The 15,378-nt window shown below is 39.9% G+C and overlaps 1 protein-coding gene across 9 annotated transcripts in view; it reads left to right on the forward strand.

The window, feature by feature from the left end:
• Nucleotides 1-348: 348 nt before the first annotated feature.
• Nucleotides 349-15,378, forward strand: part of ACSS3 (acyl-CoA synthetase short chain family member 3) — a 155,552-nt gene continuing 140,522 nt past the window's right edge. For 8 of the 9 annotated variants that reach the window (XR_014295379.1, XR_014295380.1, XR_014295381.1 and 5 more), the window contains exon 1: nucleotides 349-742. Coding sequence is in view for 6 of the 9 variants with exons in the window: in XM_082636670.1 (XP_082492796.1) it covers nucleotides 435-742 (308 nt within the window). In the remaining 3 variants the exon portion in view is untranslated. Of the gene's footprint in view, nucleotides 743-1,926; nucleotides 2,009-15,378 lie in introns of all 9 variants that reach the window. The other variant, XM_082636672.1, reaches the window with a different exon arrangement.

Genomic DNA, 15,378 nt, shown 5'->3' on the forward strand with positions numbered 1-15,378 from the left:
AGCTGCACACAGCTTGTTTGCTGGAAAACAATGAATTGGGTCCGTCGGCCTCACCTTAGGGGTACCTGTGCGTCGGAGAAGGGGGGCCGCGCAGCAGCCTGAGGGCGGTTTTCCAGGCGAAGTCGCGGAGCTGGAGACGCGCGGAGGCGTCGGGTTTCGCGCGGCGCCGCTCTAGCCGCGCGCGAGGACGCTGTGAGCCCCCCTCCCCGCCCCCGCTGAAGCCTGTGGCTTCCCCCGCCGCCCCAGGTCGGTTTTTCCCGGCGACTCCAGTGTGACTTCCAAACTCCCGGGCTCTGGGCACACCTCGGAATTTGCCCCCGCCTCCCGCCTGCTCCCCTCGGGCCCCAGGAAGTCGCGAGCGCCCCAGGAGTCGCCTGAGGAGTGGGCTCGGGACCGCGGGCAGCGCAGCCTGCGGGGGGGCGCCGCCGGCAGCGATGAAGCCATCTTGGCTGCAGTGTCGGAAAGTCACCGGCGCCGGGGGACTCGGGGGGTCCCTGCCCGCGTCCTCTCCCGCCCGGGGAGCCGGCCCGGCCCGCAGGGCGTACGTGGCCCCCGGCCCACGGGGCGCTCTCGGGGGCCGGGGCTGCCGGGCGCTGTCCTCGGGCGGCTGCGAGTACAAGACCCACTTCACGGCCTCGGTGGCCGACCCCGAGAGGTTCTGGGGCAAAGCCGCGGAGCAGATCAGCTGGTACAAGCCCTGGACCAAAACGCTGGAGAACAGACATTCGCCTTCCACCAGTTGGTAAGTGACGCCTTCGCCCACCCCCGTCTCTCTTGGGTGCCAAGGCTTGGCGTCCCCTGCACCGGAACCTGGAGTTCTTTGGGGAAAGAGAATGCGACTGGAGATGTGCTCAGACCTTTTAATTTGTGTTTAATTTCAATTTCGTAGTCAGCTCTTTTGCCTTGTCCTGAAGGATTCGGTTACCTATTGTGAGCCCCGCTTCCTATAGACCAGAAATTTACCTGTATGGCAGGGCTCTGCTTAGCTGAGCAAGAGCCAGCACCCAGGGACAGCACAGTCTAGTGTGGGAAGCAGCCACGGGGAAACAAGTGCAAGACGAGGGATAAACTAGGGGAGTGTTACTAAGTATCCACACACTCGGAGGAAGAACGACTTCAATAAGATCACACCTAAGTAGGGTTTGGAAGGGTGGATATGTCTTCTCAAAGTCCGCAAGGTCCTAATTATTAAAGTCCACGAGGTGGAACACAGGTTGAAATTTGACTGTTGATATGGTTGCGAATAATTGTGTTGGCTGGAGAGGTGGGAAAGGGTGCTGGTGAGTCAGGGGTTGGTTTGGGAAGGGATTTAGGTATCATTCCAAGTAGCTCGGATTAGGTCCACAGCCCTGTCCTGTATATGAAGCTGCGGTACGGGGTACCCAGAAAGAATATGCATACAGGTAGGTGGTGCTAGAAATCATGGTAGGAATGAAGTTTTTTGTTTTTCGTTTTCCTCCTAGAGTTGCAGTTATAAGTAGTTATAAACATTGTTTTTATATTGTAACAAACAGATACATTTGTAGAATAAATGTCAAACTTGCCAGAGTATTAAGGGTGAGTCACACCATCAGAACTCAAGAGTTGTGGCTGCTCTTTGGGCCATGGGCCTTAAGAGTGTGGTTGCTTTCATCTGCTAGCCATTAGGGAGAGATGTTTCCTGTAAAAGTTTGCAAAACACTGCAGTGGGGTTTCCCACTACCATTTCCAAGTTCCCAACAGTGAGATGGGGGAATGACATGGTCAGGTTTGCATTTGACAAATGCCTTCTTTTTTTTTTTGACATCTTTATTGGAGTATAATTGCTTTACAATGGTGTGTTAAGTTTCTGCTTTATAACAAAGTGAATCAGCTATACATACACATATATCCCCATATCTCCTCCCTCTTGTGTCTCCCTCCCACCTCCCTATCCCACCCCTCTAGGTGGTCACAAAGCTCCCAGTTGATCTCCCTGTGCTATGCGGCTGCTTCCCACTAGCTATCTGTTTTACATTTGGTGGTATAGGTAAGTCCATGCCACTCTCTCACTTTGTCCCAGCTTACCCTTCCTCCTCCCCGTGTCCTCAAGTCCATTCTCTAGTAGGTCTGCGTCTTTATTCCTGTCCTGCCCCTAGGTTCTTCAGAACCTTTTTTTTTTTTTGATTCCATATATATGTGTTAGCATACGGTATTTGTTTTTCTCTTTCTGACTTACTTCATTCTGTATGACAGACTCTAGGTCCATCCACCTCACTACAAATAACTCAATTTCGTTTCTTTTTATGGCTGAGTAATATTCCATTGTGTATATGTGCCACATCTTCTTTATCCATTCATCTGTTGATGGACACTTAGGTTGCTTCCATGTCCTGGCTATTGTAAATAGAGCTACAATGAACATTTTGGTACATGACTGTTTTTGAATTATGGTTTTCTCAGAGTATATGCCCAGTAGTGGGATTGCTGGGTCACCTGGTAGTTCTGTTTTTAGTTTTTTAAGGAACCTCCATACTGTTCTCCACAGTGGCTGTATCAATTTACATTCCCATCCTCTCCAGCATTTATTGTTTGTAGATTTTTTGATGATGGCGACAAATGCCTTCTTGTTAAAAGTAGGAACCTGAAATGGAGAAAGACATCTTGACCGGAGACTGTTCTCTGTCACCACCATGCTCTGTCCTCTGTTGATTATTTGGAGCTGTTTACGTGGTTTTATCTTTAGAATCTGAGCACATTTCCCCATCCAGTTCAATTTTTTCAGTAGTGTTTCAGAGGATTTTTCAGATCCTCTCTTATGTGGTGGACAGTGGCCCAAGCACTCAGTATGCATGCGGTGAAGCAGTAGGGGTAGGAGTCTTGATGGTCAACAGCATGGTATCTGGTGCCTGAATTTTGAGTTTGAGTTCTGGCCCTTATGGTTACTGGCTGTGTGTTCATAGGCAAGTTGCTTAATCTCTCTGTGCTTCAGTTTTCTCGTATATAAATGTAGAACTAGTAAGAAGATTAATTTATTAAAGAGTTAAGACCAAGTCTTAATAAAATAGACCCTATGAATGTTAGAGGAAGAATAGTTGTCTTTGTACTTTCATACCACAATTATTTAAGAACAGGAAATCCTAGTGTTTCTCAGATCAAAACACAGAATTATTGTCTCACCTAAGAATGTGTTCTTAAAAAGTTCTATGTCCATATATCTGTCATAAAGTATGGAACTGAGATTATTTACGTGAGCATCCTTCACATAAAACCGTGTGCAGAGAACCCAATTAAGAAGTCCCTGGGATATTCCAAGTAACAACCAATGAGGGCCAGACCTAAGGCAATGGTCAGACCATTGCCAATGGTGGCAATGGAAAGGAAAGGGCAGGTTTCTAGAGGATTAGTTGAAGTTGGTGAGGGCTCAAGGGAGTGCAGAGAATGTGGAAATCAAAGTGTCCATCAGATAGACATTTAAGATCTGGAGATTTTCTCTTGATGTTTTTTCTCTTTTTAATTTCTAGTTGCTTGCCTAAATTTTAAAAAATTGTACGCAGGCTTCCCTGGTGGTGCAGTGGTTGGGAGTCTGCCTGCCAATGAGGGGGACATGGGTACGGACCCTGGTCCGGGGGGATACCACATGCCGTGGAGCAACTGAGCCCCGTGTGCCACAACTACTGAGCCTGTGCTGTAGAGAGCCCGCGAGCCATAGCTACTGAGCCCGCGTGCCGCAACTGCTGTGGCCCGCGTGCCTGGAGCCTGTGCTCCACGATGGGAGAGGCCACAGCAGTGAGAAGCCCACGCACAGCAGCATGGAGTGGCCCCCCTCTCGCTGCAACTAGAGAAAGCCCGCGTGCAGTGACGAAGACCCAGCACAGCCCCAAATAAAAACAAATAAATTAATTAATTTAAAAAATTTGTATGCATAAAATGTTCCTTTTTTAATGAGGATTTTTGTCAAAGGGTTCTTGTAGGTATTTTCAAAAATTCAGTACATTGTAGATCACTGACATTTGACAATATTGTATCTGAATTCTTTGTCTTTGTACTCTTGGAATCACATGGTTGTACCTGTTTTACAGCAGCCCAAAAGATCAAAGTGAATAACAGATAAGTCTTTGAGTCTGTATTTATTTTAGCAGTGTGATTCCGTCTTACTAAGGAGTTTGGTTGACAGAGCAGAGTTGGGGAGGCAAGTAGGCTCAGCAGACCATACATCTAATCTGAAATTTCATTCAATACATGGTTTCAATCTGAATCCTATTTGCAGATATTTCTCATTGGTTAACCTTTTTCTGAAAAGGTAAACTCAAGGGCAGGACAAATGTCTTTTTTTTTTTTTTTTTTTAATTTATGTCCCTAGATTCTAGGACAGAACAGACATATGAGTTTGAAAAGTGATAGTCAGATAACAGGATACATAGATCTGATGGGTTTTGATTCTGTATGTCTTGGGAGGTGGTAAGTGGATACAGGCACAATTTGATGTGAAGGTGCTTTGCTTACTTCTTTTTGAAGCTGGGATGGGGGAAGGGAGATGTTGACTGCCAAGTTCTTAAGTAAAATGAGGAGGGGTTGCTACAGCTAATTGTTCTCTTCTAGGTGGAGCTGACATAGGTGTAGTCAAGATCTCTGATGCCCTTTGGCTTCCGAGAGGCAAGAGGGATTCTCTTTCCTCATTAAAAGCTTGTCTGTTCATTTTTCATGAAAGTAAACTCCCCTCTGAATCTACAGGCCTACCAAGAGCCCCAACACATAAATAGTAATGCATATTAGCTTTTATAATGGCGTAAACTACCCAATAATAGTTTACAAATGCAGTAGTGTGAGCATGGAATAGAAATCTTTAAGGATGATATACTAGGGACTTTCTATTGTAGGCAATAGCCCTGTAAAACACATTTCTGGGACTGTAATCGCTGAGATCTTTGAAAGACATATTACATGTAGGTGCTTGAGGAACATGTGAAGAACCACCTTTCCTCACAGTTTGTTGGTTAATGCACATTGTTGACACCTAGCTTTGGGGGGACTAAATTCTCTATTATAGAGACTTCAGTAGAGAATTGCAATATAAGGTGAAGCAATTAGAACTCCTAGTAATTTCTCTAATCCTGGAACAACAGAATGGATGCTTTGGTTATTTTCTCCTGATGAATTAGACATCCTGCTGCCTTTCCTGAAATTGAAATCCAGCAGCCACTCTGAAGAATTAGGCAATTCACTTTTGCATGCATTGTGGTTAACTCTTCAGTCTGAGTCATCCCTTATCCCTTTCTTTGAAAGCATTGCAATTCTGTTTTAGTTTATTTTTATTTAAACAACATTCAATGATCAGACTCTCACATACTGTTTGGTTTAGAATTTAATATGCATTAAAAGTGACTATAAGCTGAAAAGGAAAAGTCTCTGACTAAATGCAGATTATTGGAAAATGATTTCTGCTTGGTTAACATCTCTATAATGGAAATTGTTTAGGTTAACATGCAAGATATCAGTTTCTTACTAGCTATGAGATAAAGGTTGTTTAATCCCTCCAGGTCTTAAAATGGCTCATAAGTGAGAAAGACACCAATCATTCACTCACTGTGTGTATAGTACAGAGAAAATGATGAAAGAGATAGTGGAGAAACTCACTGCACAGCGGTAGGGGAGACATACATTAAATAAATTATTACAAACCTATTTATTTAGAGTTGCAGTAGATACTATGAAATAATAGGGGGATTTAACATAATCTTTTCTGGAAGGATCATGGTAGGAGTCTTGAAGAAATGATGGTTAAACTGATATCACAATGAGTGGAGATTAGACTCAGAAGGAGAGAGGAACATTGCAGACAAAGAAAACAGCACGTGCAAAGTCCGTGAGGTGTGAAGTAGCTCAGTAAATTCTAGAAACTGAAAGAAGGCTAGTGAGGCAGGGAAATTATCAAGAAATAATAGAAGAAGAAGAGAGCCGTATTGTAAATGGTCTGGTGAGTCTTGTTAAGGATCTAAAAATTTCCTGGCACAAAACACATGTCACATAGTAGATGATCAAAACTTGAATTTACTACTTTTCTTTCTGCACTGGAACAAGAAATGTTTGCGTTCAACCCCAGGTCCACCGCTTGCTTTGGACAGGCTTCAATATCCTTATTGAAGAAGAATAAAATAAGAATGATAATAGTAGCAATTTTTTAGGATTATAGTGGTGGTGGGGAGCATGTAAAACGTCTAGGACTGTGCCTGACACACAGTACTAGGTACCAACGTCTTTGGAATATATAAGCTAGGAGGGTCCAGGAAGTTTTCAGGGAACTGGTAGCATTTAAACTCAATCTTAAAGTAGGACTTAGAAAGAAAACCACTTCTGTGTGCAGAACAAACATGACAGAGGGATAGCGGTGAGAAAGAACCAAATATGCTTGTAGGATAGAATGAACAGTAGACCAGTTGGCTTCTAGTGGTTATTTTGAGTTACTTGTACTCGAATTCAGAAGGTAGTTTCAGGATGGTTTTGGAAGGCTTGAAATAGAAGCTAAGACATTTGCATTCACTTCTTAGGCTGTAAATCACAACCTGATTGTAATCCTGCAGACAGGTTTTGTGTGACCCAGGTGCTTTTTGTTTGTTTGCTTTTTAAAAGTAGTTGTCAGTATTTAAACATTGGAAGATTTCATCTAAAATCTAAAATTCCTTTAATGATTCAGTTTTTTGGGGCTTCTCTTTAAAAAAAAAAGCAGAATATCTGTCAGCAGTGAGTCAGCATTCTTGCATTGCAACACTTGGCTGGAACTGAGTGACTGCTGTCCCAAGCTAAATTAGACATAGTGACTGCCTGGCAGTGGGGTGTAGGGAAGTAAAGAAGTTATGGTAAACGTGACAGTTTGACTCAGATATCCAGGTGGAGGAACTGATTGTGAAATTAAAGATAATGAGTTGAAAACTTGGCGAGGACTTGTAGAATTATAGATTTGACTGAAATTTGTAAAGAGGTGAAAGCTGAAGCTTGGTGAATGCCAAGTGGGGAGAGAGAGAGCAATTTAGAGGGAGAAAGAGGAGAGAGAGAGAGAGAAAGAAAAAAAATACTAAAAACTGAACTTGGAAGACAAGTGGAAGGGGGGGAAAAACCTATGAGAGTGAATGAGGCTTGTTCAAAGAAGTAGGAGAAGGAACAGCAGGATGTTTTGTGCCATGGAGTGAGAGGGAGAGAAGAGATAAAAATAGGGCAAGTCAATAGCGGTAAAGGGGCGGTAAAGGGGTCGAGAGATGTTTTGAGGCTATTGAGGATTGAAGGATAGCAGTTTTGACTCAGGGATCCTCAGTGACTTTTTTATTTTTATTTTTTTTTTTTGCTGTACGCGGGCCTCTCACTGTTGTGGCCTCTTCCGTTGCGGAGCACAGGCTCCGGACGCGCAGGCTCAGCGGCCATGGCTCACGGGCCCAGCTGCTCCGCGGCATATGGGATCCTCCCAGACCGGGGCACGAACCCGTGTCTCCCGCATCGGCAGGCGGACTCTCAACCACTGCGCCACCAGGGAAGCCCTCCTCAGTGACTTTTAATAATGCGATGTCAATGGAGAGATGAAAGCCAAAGCCAGAATCCTGCATTACAGGGTGAACTGATGGTAGGCAAAAAGAGTCCATGGAGATGTTTGACAGTGACAGGAAGGGGAGACAAGATGATACCGTGTGGAGGTGTCTGGGTTACCTGAAAAATAGTTTCCTCAATATCTTTACTTTCCCCTCCTCCCCCTTTAGGAGAATCCTTTGTTTAATGGCAGAAGTGAAGAAATCTGTGAAATAGGAATCAAGGGAATTTTGCTTATTTTGAAACCTGTTCCCCATCAACAGGACTCTGTGTTTTTACAAGTTGAACTTTGTGTGGTTTCTTTTCTTTTTTTTTTTTTCTTTAGATACCACAAGTTCATGGAAGAAACAAAATGGAAAAGTCTAAAAGATGGAGTAAAAAGCTACTCAGCAGATCTATTTGTTCTTGTTGTATATTGCAGAGATTCTAGTGAGCTAGATATCTAAGCATTTGATTGTAAGTTTGACAGGGAAGATAAGGAGACAGTTAAAAAAAGATGAAGGAACTAAGATTTGTTGATTTTGTTAAATTATTCTGGGGTTTCAGACATCATGTCAATAAGTGGTTCAGAGGGAAGGAAATTCTTTATCTTGTACTTGCAACTTTTCTGAGTTTGACATTCTTTCAAAAGAAAACAAATATAATGTGGACTTTATATAATCAGAAAGTAATTTAATTCCTCTACTGAATTTTGATTCTTTGGCAAACAATTAGTCAGCCACGTTAAGCTGTTTCAGAAATTCAGTCTCTCTCTCTTTCTTTCTTTCCTGTAAAATTTCCTTCGTATTTATCAGGTATTATTAAAATTATATTTAATTCTGGTTTGAAGGTGAGAGTTTTATCTAGAGATGAAAAATGTGTCCCCTTTTGACAAACTCTAAATGAAATGAATTTATTCATAACATTGTGCACAGTACAGGTATATTTAAAATTTAAATTATCCTTTTTTATAAATAAAAAAATATTTTATGAAGGTACCTGGTCAGCATGAAAAATGGCCTGTTAGAGATGCTGTCCCTCAGATAACCTCATCAACAAAGACCAATTTCAAAAGATCGGTCTTATTTTATATTCTAAAGGTCGGCGGCTTGGTGCTCTTCTGTGTGTAATTTTCTCTGTCATGCTGCTGAAAGTTCAGGACAGAACAGAGTGAACTACTGGAATGCTCTGATTACATAAGCAAGGATGGATTGCCTGACAAATGGCACAATCAATGAACAATGGAAATTCAATCAGCTGTGACCAAGTGTGGGAGAAAGTCCAAACTCTTATCACCTCCTGGAAGGTGGCTTACTTTTCCTTTGTTCAGGCTATATACTGTTAGTTGAGAAACAAAAAATCCAGTGGTTGAAATTATTTGTTTCTCCTTCGCCTCCTCCTCCTTCTTCTTTTGCTTTTCTTTCTTTTTAAAGAATTTCTGCTTAAGCAGCAACTCCATGAGGGAGATCATTGCTTTCCATTGTGGTGTGACATTTGTGAGAGAAATGTGTGGGAGGCTAATGAATCTTTGTGATAATACATATGAATGTAATAACTTCTTTAAATTACAGTTTTAGGAAGCACATCTGAATGTAGAAATTAATTATTTAAACCATGTGGTTAGAGAACTTGTAAAAAGTATGAATTATATAAACTTTTGCTGGTATTATGGCCAAATGAGGTAAGCGACAGTGTGTAGAAAGGAGAAGTATTATTCTTATACTATCTAGGAAAATTGAAGTTTAAGAGTTTCCAGTTTGAAATAGTCCAGTTGAAAATCTTAGAATAGCTGAAAACAGGTTTTTCAAATACATTGTTAGAGAAGGATAGTGTTTGATTTATAACTTGTAGGTAAGTAGTGAATTTTACTGATTTAACATATAAGTTGCTCTCAGTGGAAGAAACGCATCTAAAGTCTGTAGGTCTTTGATTTAAGAGATAACTCTGGACAATAGGAATACGTTCTCCTTAGGTTTTGATGTTAGAATAACAACATTTCCCAAGTATAATTTTTAAGATGTCTCCCAAGTGACATCAGTTAAGTAAAAGAAATTTGGGTAGATTAAGGAAGAAGAAGGAATGCTCAGTATCTGCTGTAGACATGATCAATATAGATATTTGTGCAAAAAAAAAAATTAGTACAATAAAATGGTAAAAAAAATTTAGTAGTCGAAGGGACATAAAATCATTATTATTGACTGTTTGCTAAAATAACCATAGGCAAATGCATCGGAGCTTAGAAAAATCTACTTTTGCCCTAATCTCACTTTGCTTTCTCTCCACACTTTTTTAAAGATTTCGTAAAGTTTCATCAATTCTTAGTTGAGAACTTAGCACTTTTTTAAACCACAAATGCCCTGACATTGCCTTCTTCCCAACTCTCCCTGCTTCATCAAGGCCGAATGAAGTTTGTCACTGTTACTAATGGGAATTTGTACGATAAGCCAGTGGTCCCCAACCTTCTGGCACCAGGGACCAGTTTTGTGGAAGACAGTTTTTCCACAGACGGCGAGGGCTGTGGGGGGATGGTTCAGGTGGTAACGCAAGCAATGGGGAGCAGCAGGGAGCAGCAGATGAGGCTGAGCTCGCTAGCCCACTGCTCACCTCCTGCTCCGTGGCCCGGTTCCCAACAGGCAGCGGACCGCTACTGGTCCTGGCCTAGGGGTTAGGGACCCCTGCGATAAGCTATTTTGGTGGGTAGGAGAAAAAAACTATTGAGGATCATTATTATTATTATTATTATTATTTTTTTTTTTTTTTTTTTTGCGGTACTCGGGCCTCTCACTGTTGTGGCCTCTCCCGTTGCGGAGCACAGGCTCCGGACATGCAGGCTCAGCGGCCATGGCTCACGGGCCCAGGAGCTCCGCGGCATGTGGGATCTCCCGGACCAGGGCACGAACCCGCATCCCCTGCATCGGCAGGCGGACTGTCGACCACTGCGCCACCAGGGAAGCCCCGAGGATCATTATTAGTGGAGAAAAACAAACTGATCTGGGTTAAAACTTAGGCCCCACTCTTTGAACAATACATTGTCCCAAATAAGTATAAAATGGGGACTGTGGTGGGTATTATTGTTCAGCAATGTCTGTTCTCTACTTTTGAGCACACAGGAGGACTGGATTTCCTCACCCAGGCGTGGTTATGTGATTAGCTTTGGCTAATGCAACCAGACTAAGGCGTGTCACTTCCTGGTGAAACATTTAGTGGCCAGTGCTTCAATCCTTAGTCCCCTCTGGTCTGTCAGATCCATCGTGGAAGCACCTGTAGCCTTGATTGCTGAACAAAAATGCATAGATAACAATGCTTCTGAGAGTCCACTTGAAGCCTCAGTAAAGATGCATGAGTGAGAAGTAAACGTTTTTTCAAGTTGTTGAGAGTTTGCCATTGTTACTGTGTGTAATCCAGCCTATCTTTATTGATTGTGAAATCAACAATATATGCATAATCTATAATAATAACTTCTAGGACTGTTAGAATGAGTAAGTTTGCTCATGTACATAAATAGTGAGTGTCCAGCATATAGTAAGAACAGCTAAGCTTTATGGTATCCATGCTATGAGCCAGATACAATACTAAGTACTTAAATTTATTTAAGTACTTGAATTTATTTAATATTTCTAACAACCCTGTGACGTAGGGTACCTTTTATTCTCGTTTAGTGGGTATGGAAATGGAGATACAGAGAGTTTAAGAAACTTGACTAAACATATAAAACTAGTAAGTAGCAGATCTAGGATTTGAACCCAGGCAGTCTGAATTTAGTGTCTGTACTCTATCTAAATATATACTGCATTATATTGTTTCTATAATAATTGTCTTAGTTAATTTTAGTTTTGTTTTTTTTCTTTTCTTACCTCTTCTCCACTGAAACCACTAAAAGTAATTTAAAAAATCTGGATCTACATGTCAGAAACATTTGGAAAATATCTCTATTATATCTGGAATAATAGATTGATGTTCTTTGAAAAAATAAATTTTTTTTATATAAAATATTTAAAATGTGTACAACAGTCCCAAAAGTGGTGGGAGAGGGGCTTTATATTAATTGTTACCTACTTTAGAAATGTTTCCTGGACAGTAGAAAACAATATTAAGCCCTTCTCTTAAAAATGCTGTGTTGGTTTTCTGGCTTAAGGAAAATCTATAATGACCACATTACTCATTGCTTGTAGTATGCTTTAACATTATTTTTATGAGAACATGGTGATAAGTAGCCTAGTTAATTCATCTAATTATGAATATTTGAAAAATTTCCCTCCAACTTCTCAGTAAAAGAAAATACTAGGACTTGTATGTTTGTAATTATGGACGTTGTTAATTTTGATTACTTTGTTTAATACATTCAAGTATAGTATTCTTTGCTGTTTTGCTTTCATTGCTTTTCATCTTGATCCTAGTGCAGGTGGACAGGCCTTGATAAATGGTGTATGTTAAGTGCAGAGATGAGTATTTTTAGGAATCATATTGCATCTGTCTCTCTTGGCTCCAATATGAATATCTTATTTTTGAAATCCAGTACAAGGACCATGAGTTGTGGGCTGTCTCACTTATCTGTGTTACACCATAGGTGTTGCAAAACTTTGGGGAACAAATGATCTAAAAATGTTAAATTTTCCTTTGAGTGTTTAGGGGGTGACACACAATAATATTTGCAGAGTCTGTAATAGATTGAGAAGGAAACTCACATGTGATTATTCTCTAGCTCATGACTGAGCTATTCATTCCTTTCTTTAAAACTGAGGCACGCCTCTCAATGATGATAATAACAACAAGAGTGATAACACCCATGGCGGTACAATAGCCGTTGCTAATTATGGAGCACTTGCTCTGCGTCAGACGCTATGCTAAGACTGTACGTATGTTTTGAATCCTTCGGACGCCTTGTGAGATAGGTTTAGTTATAATGCATTTTTATGACTGTGTAAACTAAAGGACAGAGAGATTAAGTGACTTGTAATATAGCGGTAGACTTCATTTTTCACACCCATTGGGTCACGTGGTAAAAGCCTAATTTTGGTAATGAGTTGTGACTACACTAACTTCTTCTGTCTGGTTGTCATATGACTGTACCTAGAAAGTGCAAAGGAATGAGAACAATGTTAAAACTTAAAAAAAATTTTAATCAGAGATGTAACTTCCTTTCTCCCATGTGTCTCCTAGGTTTCTATGTGTCTTCCACTCTCCTCTCATTTTAGTGGAATGTATATCTTCACTGTTTTCCCAGAGTCAACTTGTACATGTCTTCTTGACAAATGGTTCTTTCCTAAAAAGCCCATCACCTTGAATCTTATTTCCCTTTAAGCTAGTTTGGCAAAGAATGCTCAATTCCCATCTCCATTTAGTCACTATACACCCACTATATAAGCTCATACTCCACTGATACTTTTCTCTTACCAGTAATTAAGAAAATCACAACTAGGTGATAGAAGGGCAGGGGTCAGATCTCAGTCACCTTTGTTGTTATCTCTGCAGTGGAATGCACATAACCTTGTATGGATCCATCAAACTGATTTTAAAACTTCACCACATAGAGATTAACCTTCTTAATCCATCTTCTAAATCTAGGTTCTTATATAAATTACAGGTAGATTCTACCTGAATCATCCATCCCACCAAGACCCAAAATGATCCATGAATCTTCTTTCTGTCTAGGCATCAGAGGGTCTGAAATTTTCTTGTCTTCATGAGTCTAAGTTTTATTATGAGGCAGTTGGCTCCTTTTGCTTCTCTTCAACATATTTATCGAGTCCTCAAGCCAAAGACACACATACTGCAAAGACATATATACTGCAAGGAGGGAAATACTTTACTTACATGGTACAGACCAAGTTCCCATGTGAACATGGACTGGGAAAGTTGTCTCGGCACATATCAGGTTCCAAGAATTTCAGATTTAAGAGTTGTATCAGTATCATATTACCAGATTATCATTTTTTAGTCTTTTTTTTTTTTTAGTAAATATCTTAACCAGATAAACCAAATTTTATTTACCAAAGAAAGCCCACTGGTTAAAAGTAATAAAAGACAAATATTATATGATTTCACTTACATGTGGATTCTAAAAACCAAAACAAATAACAAAACAAAACAAAAACTAAGGTCATAGATGCAGAGAACAGACTGGTGGTTGCCAAAGGGGAGGAGGTTGGGGGTAGGTGAAATGAGTGAAGGTGGTCAAAAGGTACAGACTTCCAGTTGCCAGATAAATAAGTCCTGGAGTGTAATGGACAGCGTGGTGACTACAGTTAATAACGCTGAATTGCATACTTGAAAGTTGCTAAGAGAGTAAAATTTAAAAGTTCTCATCATAAGAAAAGAAAAGAAAAAAAATTTGTGTACCGTGTACTCAAATATCGAATCATTATGTTATATGCTGAAATTAATATAATGTTATATATGGATTATACCTCCATTTAAAAAACTTAAAAAGAAAGAAAAAAAGTGACAGCTATGAGGTAACATAAAAATATTATTTCTCTAGGATACATTTATGGTATTGCCACAAATGATAAAAATGTTAATGTTTACATTGGGAATAAAAGCTGATCTTAATCTGGTAAAAGCTTGAATTTTAGAAAAATGCAAAACTGACTTTATTATTATTTTAAAATGTTGAGTTCTGACTGCTCAAGATCTTCTACATATATCTACTCTAAACATCTCATTTCACCCGAATATTTCAAGAACTGTTTGAAATGTAATTTGTTGTTACAGCCTTAGTAGATCCAACTTAATGAAATTTCCTTTCCTTAGTTTAATTAATTTATAAAAGGATTAATTTTAAAATTTATAATTAGAAAAAAATTTAATTAGGAAGATTTTCTTTTTCTTATTAAACATCTAGTTATTTCAAGTATTGTATTTGATGGAAATAATAATACTCAAATCAAAATCTCTTAAATCCTAAAAGATGATTTTACTCTGTACATGTGTACTTGTATGAGTGTGCGTGCATGCACATATGTGAGTGTGTTTGTGAGTGTGTGTTGAAGTGTTACACAATACAAAATATATTATCACAGTAAGAATAGCAGCAGTAATACTCCTTACCATAGTTTTTTAACTTCTCAAGAGAATACTTTTTTAAAGAAGAATTTAGGGAAAGTTAAGTAAGTAGCTCATGTTCACTTAGAATGCAGGTGGCAGATCTTGGATGAAAAACCAAATCTGTTAGACTTTAGAGTGTATCAGCTTCTCATTGTGTCATATTTCCTCTCCAGTTAGTCCTGTTTTATCCTCATACTACTGGTGTTAACAGATTTAAAAACAAGTCAGATGCACACACACAGACACACACACACACACACGTTTGTTGACCTGTTAAAAGTGGAGTTTTTTGGCTCTAGAACTTATCCATTCCTAACTCATTTGTTCCTTCATTTATTCTCTCTTTCTTTCTCTTGTTCACTCATCAAATGTTTGAATGCCTCCTACATGCCAGGCACTATTCCAGGTGCTGAATGAGAGTCCAGGAAGAGTATAGCTTTGAGGTATGATTTCATACATCAAAGAAAAAAAGTGTTTTTGCTTGTGAGAAGATAGCTTTCATTTTCCTGTTTAATAAAAGGAGAGTAATCATGAGTGATATGAACTACCTAGTTATTATTTTCTGAAAATATGGGTAATAAAATTTGCTTTTATTTTACAGTCTACTCTGAATTACCTTTGACTGTTGAGGTGTGAGTAACTAGAGCATTCAGGCTCACATTGTGATGAACAGTGGTCATTTTGTGACCAGCGAATCCTTTAATAGATAAAAGTCAACCAATTTTAATTTTATCCCTTTGTGCAGCCTCTCATTTTTGCTAGAGGTGCTAACACGCAGGAAGGTGAAGAAAAGACAAGTAACAAAAAAGAGAATAAAGG

The sequence above is a fragment of the Mesoplodon mirus genome, assembly GCF_964341445.2.
Source record: "Mesoplodon mirus genome assembly, chromosome: 11".
In the NCBI taxonomy this organism is placed as follows: Eukaryota; Metazoa; Chordata; class Mammalia; order Artiodactyla; family Ziphiidae; genus Mesoplodon; species Mesoplodon mirus.